Consider the following 15,939-nt stretch of genomic DNA (forward strand, 5'->3'; position numbering starts at 1 on the left):
AATGGTGTAACAACTTCAGCATATGAACTATGATCTAAAGTCAAAGTTCAGGAATAAAACACATACAAATCAACACATACTTTATAAGTTAAAATTTAGATGATATTGCGAAAGTTTTTATATTAAATTGTATATTTGATTAAATCGGAAAATTTGTAGTGTTGACGATAAAATTATAGTAGTAAAAAGAAGAAAACAAATAGGTACACAAAATTATGTCCAGTAAGCGGAAATTCTAACTTGTTGGTATTTCTAATGGTAATTATTTATTTTTATTTGTTATTATTTATTTTAATATTTAGTTTTTTTTTTAAATGAACTTTAATAATAATGAAAAAAAGCTAATTTTTATTAACATTTATGAAAAGATATAATCATTAATTGAGAAGAAAAAAAATGCAAAAAAAAAATGTAAAATCAGTTCACGTCTAATGAATTTAAAATGGGATGCAATATTTTCTAAATACAAAAATGTTATGATCTCAAATTTAGTTCTAATTTAACTTTGCTCTAGTTAAAAACAAATCAAAATAAACGCAAATTTTTATCCTTTTATGATTTTTTTTTCGACGGTCTTTATTTTTACAAAAAACTAACAAATTACGGTTAATTTTACGATTCTTTAAACGGTTAGCAATACAAAAAAGTGAAATTTAAAAAAAAAAAGTGAAAAGTTTGAAAAAAAATTTTTTTTTTGGTTATTTTTTGTTCTTTATTAAAATTTCAATTTTCCCTATAAATTTTAAATGATCATTTTAATATAAAGCAAAAAAAATATCTGAAAATGAAAATGTTAAAATTAATTGTGAATTTGTTGAAGAATATATTTGGATTATTAATTTTATGGGAATATAGTCCAGGATATTGTGAACAAGGAACGTTCGGTAATAAATTTAATATATGATCCGTAAATTTATTAATTATTATGGCATGTTTGAATTATATTTTTAAATCTTATATATTGTATATTACCTTATGATCTTACTATATTAGAAAAAAAAAGTTTTATTTTACTAGAAAAAAAACTTACTGCAAAAATTTTTAAAAATGCAAACGATTTTGTAATTTTGAATTTATTTCCATAAATTAGTTGAGAATGCACGTAATTAATGTATACAATATTAGTAACACATAAATATACAATAAAGCACTAAAATATCAATAAACGCACTAGAATATTTCAATATTCCTTTGAATTCTTAAAAATATTATTGAGAACATTGGAATATTGAAATTGATTTTTCAAAACCCTTTGTGTTTGTTCTAAAATGATTTTCAATTAAAAAGTGATTTTCGATTAAGACAATAATTATGACATATATAAAACCCTAAATTAACATAAGTCAATAATAATTGCGTCCTTATTAATGGAACCTATAATCACCAAAATTTTTGTATTTAAAAACAATATGTTCGGTTAAATTTGAGACAAATACAAACCTTGTATTCCTATCCAAGTATTCCTCTGCAAGTTTTAATAAAACTTCAACTTAATTTAGCGTAACAATAATTAAAAATTAAAAATTAATGGTTGTAATAGAACACTCAAAATTAACATGAAGAAAGTTGTAGTTTTGATTAATGTGACTTGAAAATTATAAAATTTTTCTATTAATTTAATTTTTACTTAAATATAAAATTTAAACGTACTTAAAATGAGAAAATCTTGATATCTACATCCTTTTCGATATTTTATCCAATTACATACAAAATACGTGATGTGAATATTAACTTCTGCAATTATTTATGTGTACTATAAATAATAATATAAGGCAATTTTTAAAACTTACTCGAAATTTGATATTTTGATATTTAATTTAAAGTAATAATTTTAAATTAATAATTATAAATTTAATTACTTTAAGATCGTCTTTTAGTACCATCAAATAATCAACATCCAACAAAACCAAATCCATTTTTAAAAGTACGGCAATTTTATGATGGTGTTGGTGGTGGTATTGATTGTCCAGCAGCAAGTGAATGTGTTCCATTAATTGAATGTTCACCAATAATTTATGATATTGCAAAAAGTTGTTATTATAATGATAAATCATTATTCTGCAATCAAAATGAAGATGTACCACATGTATGTTGTCCAAGTAATCCATTAGAACGTAATCAAGTTTGTGGCCGAAGTTTAGTTCAAGGACAATTTTATAAAGGATTGGGAACATATCCATTTGTGGCAAGAGTTGGATTTAAAAGTACACCTTAGTTATTTACAAAAAATTCTAATTTTTAATCTTTTATATTTTACTTCTTATGTAGATGTTAATACGGGAAATTTTGCATATCCCTGTACAGGTTCAATAATATCAAAAAGAGTTGTTTTAACGGCAGCGCATTGTGCTTTAGCAAAAGCAGATGGACATCGATTGTATGTTATTATTTATTAGTTTAATTTCTCTCATAAAAATTATTGAAATTTATTTTAAATCTAATAAAACTCTATATTATTTTGTTATAATTCAATTCATTATAATTATTAAATATTCTTAAAGATCTAGCATACGAATCGGTGAATACGATACAACTACAGAACCTGATTGTGCTTCTAGTGGTTTTTGTGCACCACGTTCAGTAAATCATGCTATTAGTCATGTTATTGTACATCCAGATTATAAACATGGCCAATATCATCATGATATTGCTTTATTAATATTAAAAACACCTATGAACTATTCAGGTAAGTATATATTTATTTAGTAATACAATAGCACAAAGTAACTCATTCTACAAACTAGTAACAATAATAAAATTAATATAAGACGAAAACTAAAATATTATTAGATTAGAATTGAAAAGAAAATTGCAGTTCAATTACAAATAATTTAAATAGTATGTATATTCTTATAATTATAGTTTTAAAGTGGAATATACACTAAAGTATACAAATGTACATATATGTATGTATATAAACTTATAAAGTTACCCTACATTTCAGTAAAATTACTTTAATAAATATTTCCCATTGAAATTTATTAGATCGTATGAAACTGGTGCAAAATGCATAAAAAGGAATGCAAAACATAGGCAAATATAAAATGTTATAATTTATAAAGGTTTACTCATACGAAGGTGATAATTATTTCTCACTTTTATTGTTTATAACCATATTGACGTAACCAATTAAAAATATCAGTTGAAAATTATAATTGTGATGGGAGAAACGTTTTGAAAAACACCAGTTATACGAGTATATATAGAAAAAAATTAAAAAAGTCAAGTTATTTTTTTTTTCTTTAAATTAAGAGTAATAATTTGCACTGTATTAAAGTTTAATATGTACTAACATGTAATTTTTTAATTTAGGTCAAATTTTGTCACATAATTTAAAATTATTTCAATAATTTCAATCATTTTAGTTGCATCACAGCCAATTTGTCTTCAAAAATCGAAAATAAACTTAGTTGTTGGAAAACGTGTTACAATTGCTGGATGGGGTAAACTTTCATCATCAAATTATCGTTCAAATGAAATGGTATCATTAGAATTACCATTAGCAGCATGGGAATTATGTTTACGTGTTTATGGTTCAACTGGTGCATTGGAATCACCAAATTCCGTTGGTAAGTATAGTTAGTATCACCGTAGAGAAAAATAAAAATATTTTTAAAATATTAAGTACACATATATTAAAATATAAATGCTTTTACATATTATTGAAGATGGTCAATGGATGTGCGCTGGTGGTGAAGGCAAAGATGTTTGTCAAGGTTTTGGTGGTGCACCATTATTTATACAAGAAAATGGAATTTATTCACAAGTAAAATTTAAATTAATATTAATTTGTTTTTTTAATCGTTCTAAATTATTTCTTTTTATAATATTTATAACTTTTATTTAGATTGGTATAATGTCTTTTGGATCAGATAATTGCGGTGGTGCACGTATTCCAAGTGTTTATACATCAATTTCATATTATGCTGATTGGATACAAGATAATACACCCACAGAATAAATTTTTTGTGTAAAAAATTGGTTTAGTGTTAACATTATCCTATTAATTTGGATAAATTAGTAAGACAAAAGAATATTTAAAATTATTATTTAATTTAATTAATGTGATATACTTAGAATGAAAATTATTGATAGTTCAAAAATATTTTGTCAACCTTAATTTTTTGGGATATACCTACATAAAAGTGAAACTCCACATAATATATAAAATTAATTTAAAAATGTTTTAAAGAATTATGTTAAAATAAAAATATTTTTATTTAGTTTTAAGTTTAACTGAGTTTCTGTTTCTATTTATTAAAAGCGAATAGTATAACAATGAATTTATTTACACGCTAATTTTTAGTTAAAATTAAATTAAACACTAACATAGTTGTTGGAATTTTAAACTTAAAATAAATAATAATAAAATATTATTCATAATTGTTTTTTTTTATAAAAAACTTAAAAATCACCCACATTCTAAAAAGAAAAATAAAGGATTATTTTGAGTATAATTTTAATTTTAATTTTATGTAAATAATATTCTTACTATCAGATTTTTCCCATCCAATATGGACTTTATTCTTTTCATTTTCAGCTTTAAGCCAATTCATTAATGGCTCAAAGTATTCACGAAGGGCAGCACCAGACATTTTTCTCTCTCCAGTAAAAACTTCCATTGCATCAGGCCATGGCTTTGACGCTCCCAAAGATAACATTTCCCTGAAAGCAAATGATAATACAATATTAAAATACAATTTATATTTATTGTTACTGAAATACAATTTAATATTATTATTCAGGAATTAATTAAAATAAATAAGGAAAAGGCAGTTCAAAATCTTACTTAAAAGCATTTCCAGCCTCAGGACTTCCATAAAAATCACAGTTATCTAGTGGTAATTCTGGGTTACCAGGTTCATATTGACCAGACTTAACACAAGCAGCCTTATAAAATTGAAATTGTATTATGAATGAAACAAAATACCTGCAACACACAATAAAACATTATGAAAATCTTTCTAACAAGTATTGCAAATTAATATTCAAAATAAAAATTAATTTAAATTTCAAACCTTAAATATTCAACATCAGCTGATATATGATATTTAGCTGGTGCGTCAAAATCATCTTCAGTTCTTTTGACTGGTGGTTCAAGACCAGAATATTGGTCACGTAATTTCCAAAAACCACAATTCCATTCTTCTGGTTTTAATTCACCACGTAATATTTGCCAACGGTATTTATCCATTGTGTATGCGAATGGTAGAAAAGCAACTTTGTCTAACGCAGTTAAAAACAATTGATTGATACGTGCTTCTTCATCTGGTTTATAATCTTTTAGTAAACCAATTTTTTCTAAATGTTTTGGTGTACTGACAGATAATGCTAAAACATCACCAACAGCTTCATGAAAACCGGGATTTGCACCGCTTCTATAAACATGTGGTAAATGTTGATATTGTAAGAAATATTGAATATGACCTAATTCATGATGTACAACAGATAATTGTTCTTGTGTTACTTCTGTACATTGTTTAATGCGAACATCATCTTGAGAGTAGAAATCCCATGCACTAGCATGACATACTAATTCCCTACCATCTTTTGGTTTTTCTAATATACTATTCTCCCAAAATGATTTTGGTAATTTTGTCATATTTATTGATTGAAAGAATTCATCACCCATTTGAAACATTTTCAATGGTGTTATTCCTTGTGCTTTCATTTCAGCATTAACATTTACCATTGGTTTATTTGGGAATGGTGCTACTAAATTTGCAATTTCACCCCAGGTTTGACCCCATATATTTCCCAAAAGATGTATCGGAATTGGTCCTTTCTCTGATACATGTAAATCACCGTATTTTTGTCGTAAACGCCAACGTACATAACCATGAAGTTGTTCATAAAATGGTTTCAAATCTGTTAAAACATCTTCAACTTGCTTTTCAAATGTCTCATCTTCATATTCGTCTAACCATTCTTCAGCACCAGATGTATAATCTACAATCAAAGAAAAAAATTTAAGAAAATAAGAAAATTTAATAAAAATATAATACAGGATTTTATTGAAATGTAAGAAATTAATTTTTATTGAAATGTAAAACTTACTACTTAATTTGGCAGCTTTCGTTTTCAATTCAATATATTTTTCAAAATTTTTACGTACAGGCTTTCCAGCAGCATCATACCATTGTGTCCATGTATATTTTAATTCTTCTGGATCACGACTTCTAACTATAATAGTTTGAATATGTGGCTCTAATGATAAATCACATTTCGTTCGATTTAAATGAGCGCAAATTTTTACTTTAGCATAATTTGTTTCCATTTTTGATAAATTTTCTAATAGATCTTTAAAATCATCATCATCTAAAATAGCATAACCCAATTTTGTTGATAATTTATATTGGCGTTTTAAATCTTCATTTTTAAATTCTCTCCAATTAAATTTTTGTAATTTTTTAACAAGTTCACGGGTTTGTTTAGCAGTTTCTGCTTGAACTTCATTTTTATGTTTTTCATTTTCATCAGTTATATTTGATGCAAAAGCCCATTCTGCTACATAATTTCGATTACTAAGGCTATTCATTTCTTCATTTAAATCATTAATAAGTTGTAAAGCTTCTTTTTCTTCATCATTAAGAGATGATTCTGCTGGAGCACCGTTCGTTAGCTATATATTGAAGTAAAGTGAATGTATGTGTAAAAATTATAACTGTATATGTATATATTATTTGTCATTTGTGCTTTTAATGCAAATTTTAATTTTATTGAAAGTGTTACCTGCATTATGCAAATGCACACAAAGCATAAACTTAACTTCATCTTGCTGGATTAAATCTCAGTACCTTTATGATAAAAATAAGAAATTTAGTTACTCTTTGTTATTTTAAATAAAATTGATTGTTATTATATATTTTTGAAATTTAATTAAATTCATTACAATCTATTATAAACTCTATGAATAAAAATATATTAAATTTGACGGTGGGAAAACTTTAATTGTATTTAAATCTATTGTCAAAAATTTATAATTATCTTGTAATAATGATTATTAGAACATTATTAAAATTTAAAACCTTAAAAATTAATAAAAAAAATTAACATGTATTTAGAAAATCAAAAAAAAAAAACCTTGTTATTTTATAATCGTTATTAAAATTGAAATGAGAGTTATTAACCGCAAATTTTTTATTAATTTTTTTTATGCCTTGCAAAACTTTTACGTGCTTTACGTTAATAATTTTTTTTTCTTATTTTTTTTTTTGTTTTTGATTTACCATAAATTTAAAGTTGATAATTTATTACAAATACATTATGTCGATTGTCGACATATACTGCAATTTTTAAATAAGTTTTAATTTAATAATTAATTGAATTATTCTTCATGTAGGTTCATATGTACATTATGTAAGTAGTAGGAAATTATGTATAAATTTTAATACACGTAAATCGCAAATTAGAAAAGTTAAATAAAAAATGTTATCATTTCGAAACGGTTGAGCTTACAGTTCATAAACTATTTGACCTTACGGTAATAATTAAAATTCTATAAATCTTATGCTATATCATAACTGTACATTTTTGTGCCGGTTTAAAAATAAATGATATTCGATTTCAATGAGTTTCAATTTCTTGCTTTGTTAGATTAAAATCCATGTAAAAATATTTATTTCATTCAATCTGAATAAATGTTAATTTTTTATAATACATTAAAAATTCCACCAAAAAATTCTTATAATACAGATATTTTTTTTTTTGGGAAATGAATTGGGTATAGGGAAAAAAACCTCGCAATTCAAATATTTTTCTATGTAAATTTAAATATGAATATCAAATTTATTAAATTGGGGCTAAAAATAATAGATAAAATAAAAATTATTTTAAATCTCTATTTTCCTTACCATCAAAAAAAGGAATTTACTGTATCTGCAAAAAAAAAAAAATTCGTAAAGGCTTCTATTCGTATGACGTAACCGAAAAATTAAATACAAACGTTAAACGTAATATTGAATAAATATTTATTTTTAAGTTAGAAAAAATTAAGTATCGTTGGTGTACACTGTACACAAACAGTATGTTGAAAATGAATAACTTTGTAAGCATATGGTCTTATTGTTTTTGAGTCAAAATACAAATAATATGTATGTACATAATTATGTACAGAATAAGTACAAGATTATAGTATCTACATAGTTATGTACAGAATACGAACAATATTTGCGTTATGAATTTGTTTAATATTTCTATGAAACATTTAATTATTTACAATAAATTATTGATAATTTTACTGAATTTGTGTTCAAATATAAAATGTCTGTTTTGTATACCAATTGAATAGAGTTCTCAAATGAATACCTACAATTATACCAATACTTGAGAAAACTCCCGCTTATTAATCATAACTGTTAAAATGAGTACAGTAATTTCAACAAAATTCTTCATTTAGAAACATTTCCGCCAAACATTTCTCTATATTTTTTACAGTAGCATAATTCTATTAGAAATTGATAAAATTACTAATTAAATGCTACATATTATTAAAAGTTTCTTATTATAAGTTTTAAATTAAAAAAAAACATTAAATTCAATTAAATTTTAAACCTTAAATAAATAAAATATACTTACATATATATTAAATTAAATTAACAAATTCATTACATTTATTTACATACCAATTTCAAAAAAAAATATTTTCGCCTATTTTATTGTATCCCTTTTTATTATACTTTCATTTCAAGTTTCTAAAAAAAAATATTTTGCTTTTTTATTTAAAAAAAAAAAAAGAATATAAAAATTGATTTATTTCTTAAATTTTTTTATATTATTTCTTTTATATTTTCTCTTTTTCACTACTTTTTTCAATTAAAATTATGGACTTAAAACGACAAATATTAAAGACAAAACTCCACACAAAACTAAACAAATTTTGAAGATCAACTGAGCTTTTATTTGATCAGGTCGGGGTCGCTCTCATACACCACACAAAAAAAAATTTATGCTCAGTTTTATATACATGCAACGTATATGTACCATTATAATCTTCTCATTTCTACATTTCAACATTCAATATAAAATTGAGAGATTTTTCATACATATATTTGTATATATTAATGTGCAAACAATTTAAAAAAGATTGCTGAAATTTACTTTTAGTTTAGAATATTTTAAACGGTTTATACTCGTATATACAGAAAAAAAATACTTGTTCATACGTTCATATTACGTTACTGTGCAGACGGGATAAGAGTACACCTCGACTAGTAGTGCCCCCCCGCTTCCAGTACGTGTGGGTTACAACGCTATAACGCCCTCACAAAATCCACCCCGCTGATGAATTCGAGCAATCTGAAGAACGAAGCAGATCGTAGGTCGTTTTTACAAATATATAGAATTTAGTATATCGTCGAAAAAATTTTATCGAACTCGATTATAAATATTTTTTTATAATATCAGATGAAATAAAATATGCTTTAAACTTTCAATTAACTTTATTAAACAAAATTATTCATATTAACATATTATAAATTAATTCATTATGTATTAATGCTGCAAACAAGGAATATATGTAAGTACATTACTGTTTTTAATAATTTTAAACAAATAATATATCTTGAATTAATATTTTTTTCAATTTATTTTAAAACAAATTTTAATTTATAACATTATAATCATGAAATAATAAAAGTTCGTGATTAGAAAGTTCAATATGAAGTATTTTTCTTAATACTTATATCTAAATAAACAACCTTCTATGTAACAAAAATTAAATTCATATAATATGTATCTCAGAGTAGACTAGAAGATTTCCAGTTTTCCTTGTTTCTATTCATTTTCGTTTAGTATATTGTTTACTTGTGAGTTTAAATTTAAGCTCAGCTCAATGACACAAATTTTAATTTCAAATGAGTGAGAATAGAAAATTTTGACACGAGCCAAATCAAGAATATAATCTTAGAATAGTTTAAAAAGAAGAATTGTTTTCTTATCATGAAAAGTATATAATTAAAAAAATCTTCAAAAAAAAAAATTGTACTTCATAAAAAGAAAATATTTATTATTAAAAATTGTTTGTCATAGATTTATTATTAGATTATTTAAAACAAAAATTCATCTATTTACTTCACCTGAAAACCTAATAAAACTTCACATATCCTTTACAGTTTTTATCCTATACCATTTTTAAAAAACGAAACCATTAAAAATTGGAGTTATACCAAAACATTTCTAATAAATTAATCTTACTTTTATCTTTTTATTTTTGGCAATTAAAATCACCCACATTTCTATTTTACGTATTTAATGTATACATCATAAAATAAAAAGTAAATTTCTTTTATTTATGAAACTAAAATGAAATTGAGTTATGTACCTAATATAGACGAAATAAATTTTTACAGATCGTGATTTTAATTTCATTACCATTAATAATGTTGTATAGAATGCGATGACATACGACATTTCATACATTATATATGTATGTACCTATTTAAGATGAAAAGATATAGATATATAAAAATTATTTTGAATAGAATTGAAATCAAATAGAACTTTGATTGTATCTCCTATTCTTGATCTTGATACTATTCTTATATAGCTGTTTGATTTAACTATATTACATGTATGTATATACTTATTAAAATAGATTACATACGTACATATTATATTAAATGTACATGGATGTAAATGCTTTAGAATGTTTGAATGAATTTCTAAATTTTGTTGAGATTGTTTTGATAAATAAAGGCTTGGAAATAATAAAAATAAACAAAAAATAAAAGGTTGAAAACGGAATGACCGGCAAATTATGCCAATCGCGTATATAACTGAGGTACACAGTTCACATTTAAATTTAATCATGGAATAAATATGATATACGTATGTACATATAATATAAGTACATCATTATTCATTAGATATATCTATAAATTTATTTCATTTTATAATTTGAAGACTTGATCCTGGAATTCTGATAATGTACGATTCTTGTTGTATTAAAAACTTATAAAACAGATAAAAGTAATTTCATTTTTTTGTTTTCCTTCTTTACTTTTATTTATTCTTTTTTTCACCTTCTCTTCTTTTCTTCTTTTATTAGGATTATATTTTCATAATAAAATTATTGATTCCTGATTTTGTTCAATGAACTTGTACAATGAATATTGCAATATTTGTTTTATTCTATATCTTTTTTCGTGAAATTGGGTAAGTCAAACTTGTTATGCATAGGTATAAAAAAAATGAAAAAGTCAGATATATGAGATTGAACCATAGCGATTCCATTATTCTGTGGAATTTTTGCAATACATATACAACATTTAATTTAGGTAGGAATATACCATATTTTTTCATATTTACTGATATGATAAACTATAGTATACTCGTAATTTAAAATGGTTTTCTTTTGAAGTAATGAGAAATTTTCAAATATTCTTATAATAAGTTAATTCATACTGATTTAGAATATTACTACGCATTTATAAAAAATTCCAATATTAAAAACTAAATTTTTTTATCTTTAAATTCAATAATACGTAACAACTAACATCTGTAAAATATTAGCTGCATCTACTACTCACTCAATCTACCACTTACATGTAACCTGTTAGAAATTTTTTTATATGCACATATTATGTGCATGTTAAATAGTTCATAATTTTTTTGAACACATTTTTTCCAATTAGCACTTCAAATTAACTATATATATATATATATATATATATATATATATATATATATACATTTTTCTGCTTCTATAAAAATTTAATTTATTTTATATTTATATTTTATGTAAAAGTATAAAAAATTAAATTGTTTCACATAAATATCTATTCAAATAATATTTAAACCAATATTTATCATTTTATCAAATATTTTTTTTATAAAATAAAACTTTTCAAAGTTCAAATGCATAGAAAAGAAAGGAATAATCCAAATAAGTTAATTTATATTCTAAAGTTAAGAGCTTGTTAATGTCAAATAAATAATAAATACTTCACAGCAAAACATTTAGCGGTCTCCTGCAGAATTTCATATATAACATGTGAAAAATTTGAAATTGTATCAATTCTAATTATAATTCAATTTTAAATTTAATCAATTACCAATTCTATAATTTTATAAAACAAGACAATCAAACAAAGTCCATGTTCTTTAAAATACTTCACTAAGTTTTCTTACATTTTTATATTAAAAAAAAAATAATATGTAGAACATATTTTGCAAATCCACAATTATACTATACATTTTCTAACCCAATCATATATATCTTACTTTATTCTGAAGTTTGCTACTAAACACGTATCTAAAAAAATTTATAGAAAAGGACACAATGTAGATATATGAAATTTAATTTTGAAATCGTCTATAATTTTTATTTTTTTACAGACAAACTACTAAAAGCAAAAAAGGAAAACTTGGTCAAATGATGACAGGCCACCAACAACATGATAACAAAATTAATTATACCCTTGAGTTTTGGTTATCAAACTAAATTATACTGTATATTAAAATATTCTATTTAAATTCAAATCCTATCTTCTTGTCATCTACTATTTCAAATAAAGTGGCAAAAAAAAATACTGTTTTCCAAATTTTAACAATAGCTTTAAGAAGTTTTGAAATTTCCATTTTACACACAATTTTGTTTTATTGTGTGAAATATTTAAAAAAATGTTTTACCAATTTTTCACAAAATTGGTTTTTTTGTTCTTACACTTTCCCTTCAATATTTTTCCTTAATGGTTGATAACGACCACGAAAAATTAACTTGATTGATAAATTTTAATCTTCGAAATCTTGTTCTTCTTCTCGTATTAATTTTTCTAACATTTCGTATAATTCTTTAAGAGTTGGTAATTTTACAACAACCTCAGAACAATAAGTTTTATTATCTTTAATTTTTTTTTGATATTCTTTTGGATGCCTCTTTTTTTCATGTTCCTTACAACTTGATAATTGAACAAAAGTGGAACTGCAAAATCTACACCAAAATGGTTTAAGTTTTGTGTGGGTTATCATATGTAATTTGAGTGTTTCACGAAGTCTAAAGTCTTTTTCACAGTAATTACATTTATAGGCTTTAGTTTCAGAATGAATTAGCATATGTCGCTTGAGATTATATTTGGATTTCAATAAATCTCCACAAATAGTGCATAATAAATTTGCTTCTCGATGATTTTTTAAATGTTTCTAAAATATAAAAGACAAAGATCAATAAAAAAAATAAGCATAAACAATATACTTCAGACAAAATAAAAATTTACCATCATTCTAAAAGGTGTAAATTTTTTTTGACAAATTGGGCATGGTTTTTCATCGTTTTCATCATGACTGTATCTTTGATGTCCGTACAAATTGTTACGAGAAGCGAATTCTTTATTGCAAAATTTACATACGAATGATTTTTCTACTGAATGTTTACTCTGTATATGAAACAGCATTGAATCTACTTTTGGATATGTCATATCACAATGCGGGCATTGGAAGGATGAATGTTTTTCTTCAACAGGTAAATGCAATTTTCTATGTTCTTCCAAAGATACGTTACTTGAAAATATTTTACCACAAATTTGACATTCATATTTCTTCTTTACTTTTGGATTATCTTGAAAATTATTTGACATTTTCCGACCATCAGGAATAAACTCATTTTCAGAGAAATGAAATTTCTGATGCTCATTCAATTTTTTACCATTTAGAAATTTTTTCCCACATAATTCACATATTTCATATTTCTTTTTAAAAGAACGAGAGCACTTACGTGTTTTGTTTAAATGGTTTGGTTTTTTATTTTCCGTATTTAAATCTTCAGGTACAAAATTAACTGATGCGTTTTCTGATTTATTATCACATATTTGAGCATCGTTCGTGTTATCTTCATTAACAATCTCATTGAATAACTTTATCATAATAGATTCACTTATATCCTCATCTATTTCAGACTGGTCCTTATTGGTTTTTTCGTGTGTATATTCACATAAATTTTCTTTTTCAATTATTTGGGAAACATTTTTGACTTGGTTATAAAAATTGGTAATTAATTCTATAAATGAAAAACAATCAATACACACTTTAAAAATGATGAAATTTTCAGCCTGTGAAATAAGTATTATGTAGAGTAATTTCGTATTGTACACATAATGAAAGGTGTTACCGAAAGAGAAAATAATTTTTCAATAACATCTAAAATATTTTTATCTAACGGTGTATCATGAGCCTTAAAACATTTGGCACCACAAAATCGGCATAAATTTTCCCAAATCTTATGATTTTCCTGCATTTCTGTAATAGAATACACTGTTTCTTCAGATTTGCGGGATAACATTATTTAGGACTTCTACAATAAGCTACACATACATAGTTGAAAATTAAAATTTCTTCTTTAATCTTTGAATGTTTCGTATGCATGAAAATTAAAAGAGCTATAGCTTAACCAATTTTTGGATAATCTTTTGAATTAAAAATTACTGAGGCTTTAATTTTATAGATTTAAAGAAATCTTAAATTAATTAAGAAGATAATCTTTTCTTATTTGAAATCGCGGCTAACCTGACATAAAAATAATTTAGTAATGTCAAAGTAAAATGACACTTTTAAATAAGAGATGGAGCATTATTAAGTAGAATAGCATCAATTTAGCTGTGTACAAATGTGACTTGACGACAATCAAAAACGAAATTTTGTAAGAACGAGAAACCTGAGTCTTTCCACAGCTGACAGAAAAATATATATTAAAAAACAAATACTTGGGTCTTTATCACTGCTGACAGAAAAATAATATCAAAAAAGAGAAACTTGGGTCTTTACTCTTTTCTATTAAAAAATATGAATTACTCGACATATAAGGTCTGTCCGGTATAAGAAAGTTTTTAAAACTTTCAAAAACTTTATAAAGTTTTTGCAGGCAAAGCCTCTGCGTTAATACTTTTTGAACAAAAATGAGAGAAAAGTATGACGTTTTCATTTTCTCAATATTCAAAGGTTTTTAAAGTTTTATGTAAAAAATTAAGTGTTTTGAAAACTTTTTAAATCTTACAGCTGTCGAAACAGATATTTTTCTTGGTTATGTTTGAAAGTTTTATTTAAAAAAAAAAAAATTTTCATCAACAATCATTTTTTTTTTCAAAACTTTTAAATTTAAAATAAAATAAAATAAACAAAATGGATTTACAAATGGTTTTTTCTAAGTTTCACATTTTTATAATCCGAAATCAAATTTTTGGTATAACAAAAAATAATTTGTTCATATTATAACTTTAAAATTTTGACGTTAATCATATATTTATAAAATTTTTAAAGGCTTTTACAAGTTTTCCGTCTGGTTTATTTTTTTTTTAAATGAGAAATTTTTTTTCTTTTTGCGAGAAATGACTGTTTCTTGTTTTTAAAGTTTTTTGAAGTTTTATCCCAGATAGAACCTAAATAAATATGTATGTCACGTGGTTTGAAAGAAATTTAAATTTTCCGTATTTTGTTTTAACGTTGAATTTGAATATTTTAAAGTTGAGGAATAATGCAGGTCTAGACCAGAGGCTCTCAAACATTTCTCTCTCGTAGATCCTTTGTCAGGTTTTCCAGTTTTAGCTAAACCCTCTGCTATTTTATTTAAAAGATTTAAATTTCTAACAGTAACGTAGTTAAGGTACTTATAATGCTAAAAATTTTTTTAGATTAACATTACATTTAAAAGTGAACAAAACTAAACAAAAAATAAATTCATTTAATGGGAGGAATGAACTTGATGGTTTGATATCAAAATTCGACATTTAATAAGATTTAATCTCAAATCTCCTCGGTTAATGACGTCCAGCTACTTTTTCTTGGTTTGAGATTTCCCTCTTTTTCTTGGTTTGAAATTTATTACTTTATCAATTATACAGATTTTGGAATTTTCGAAATTTTTTGGCATTTTCCCTTATTTTCAATTCATAAGCTCTCACTTTTTCTTTTTCGTCCACTTAGACCACTTGCAGACTTTCATCGACTCCT

At 24.1% G+C, this 15,939-nt stretch overlaps 3 protein-coding genes across 5 annotated transcripts; 1 reads left to right on the top strand and 2 right to left on the bottom strand.

The window, feature by feature from the left end:
- The first annotated feature begins 592 nt into the window (after nucleotides 1–592).
- LOC129606161 (venom peptide isomerase heavy chain) lies at nucleotides 593–4,376 on the top strand. 2 transcript variants are annotated; one of them, XM_055516297.1, is made up of 7 exons: nucleotides 593–884; nucleotides 1,878–2,204; nucleotides 2,269–2,377; nucleotides 2,502–2,686; nucleotides 3,366–3,569; nucleotides 3,669–3,766; nucleotides 3,848–4,376. In XM_055516297.1, exons 1-7 carry the CDS (start codon nucleotides 785–787, stop codon nucleotides 3,959–3,961), a joined length of 1,137 nt encoding a protein of 378 aa, XP_055372272.1. In that variant the 5' UTR covers nucleotides 593–784; the 3' UTR covers nucleotides 3,962–4,376. The 2 variants fall into 2 exon arrangements, with proteins under 2 accessions (XP_055372272.1, XP_055372271.1); XM_055516296.1 differs by having other exon boundaries at nucleotides 595–884; nucleotides 1,866–2,204.
- Nucleotides 4,195–8,855, bottom strand: LOC129606158 (angiotensin-converting enzyme). The gene is made up of 7 exons (XM_055516293.1): nucleotides 8,625–8,855; nucleotides 6,733–6,797; nucleotides 6,058–6,622; nucleotides 5,019–5,949; nucleotides 4,790–4,930; nucleotides 4,493–4,665; nucleotides 4,195–4,422 (listed from the first exon to the last, which is right to left on the bottom strand). Exons 2-7 carry the CDS (start codon nucleotides 6,772–6,774, stop codon nucleotides 4,412–4,414), a joined length of 1,863 nt encoding a protein of 620 aa, XP_055372268.1. The 5' UTR covers nucleotides 6,775–6,797; nucleotides 8,625–8,855; the 3' UTR covers nucleotides 4,195–4,411.
- Nucleotides 8,856–11,919: 3,064 nt separating this feature from the next.
- Nucleotides 11,920–14,471, bottom strand: LOC129606160 (zinc finger protein OZF-like). Of its 2 annotated transcripts, XM_055516295.1 has the most exons (4): nucleotides 14,308–14,471; nucleotides 14,105–14,232; nucleotides 13,215–14,045; nucleotides 11,920–13,140 (listed from the first exon to the last, which is right to left on the bottom strand). In XM_055516295.1, the coding sequence occupies exons 2-4, from the start codon at nucleotides 14,228–14,230 to the stop codon at nucleotides 12,733–12,735; spliced, it is 1,365 nt and encodes a 454-aa protein (XP_055372270.1). In that variant the 5' UTR covers nucleotides 14,231–14,232; nucleotides 14,308–14,471; the 3' UTR covers nucleotides 11,920–12,732. The 2 variants fall into 2 exon arrangements, with proteins under 2 accessions (XP_055372270.1, XP_055372269.1); XM_055516294.1 differs by having other exon boundaries at nucleotides 14,105–14,471.
- Between the last annotated feature and the right edge of the window lie 1,468 nt (nucleotides 14,472–15,939).

This window comes from Condylostylus longicornis, unplaced genomic scaffold (genome assembly GCF_029603195.1).
Source record: "Condylostylus longicornis isolate FDR11 unplaced genomic scaffold, ASM2960319v2 ptg000017l, whole genome shotgun sequence".
In the NCBI taxonomy this organism is placed as follows: domain Eukaryota; kingdom Metazoa; phylum Arthropoda; class Insecta; order Diptera; family Dolichopodidae; genus Condylostylus; species Condylostylus longicornis.

Coding starts and splice junctions, on each gene's coding strand:
- LOC129606161 (XM_055516296.1), top strand. CDS start 785: ATGAAAATGTTAAAATTAATTGTGAATTTGTTGAAGAATATATTTGGA. Junction 2,205..2,268: donor GGCAAGAGTTGGATTTAAAA/GTACACCTTAGT, acceptor CTTCTTATGTAG/ATGTTAATACGGGAAATTTT. Junction 2,687..3,365: donor AACACCTATGAACTATTCAG/GTAAGTATATAT, acceptor CAATCATTTTAG/TTGCATCACAGCCAATTTGT.
- LOC129606158 (XM_055516293.1), bottom strand. CDS start 6,774: ATGAAGTTAAGTTTATGCTTTGTGTGCATTTGCATAATGCAG. Junction 5,950..6,057: donor GAAAGCTGCCAAATTAAGTA/GTAAGTTTTACA, acceptor CTTTGATTGTAG/ATTATACATCTGGTGCTGAA. Junction 4,666..4,789: donor GAGGCTGGAAATGCTTTTAA/GTAAGATTTTGA, acceptor ATTTGCTTTCAG/GGAAATGTTATCTTTGGGAG.
- LOC129606160 (XM_055516294.1), bottom strand. CDS start 14,275: ATGTTATCCCGCAAATCTGAAGAAACAGTGTATTCTATTACAGAAATG. Junction 14,046..14,104: donor AAAAATTATTTTCTCTTTCG/GTAACACCTTTC, acceptor CTTATTTCACAG/GCTGAAAATTTCATCATTTT. Junction 13,141..13,214: donor TTACACCTTTTAGAATGATG/GTAAATTTTTAT, acceptor TTTATATTTTAG/AAACATTTAAAAAATCATCG.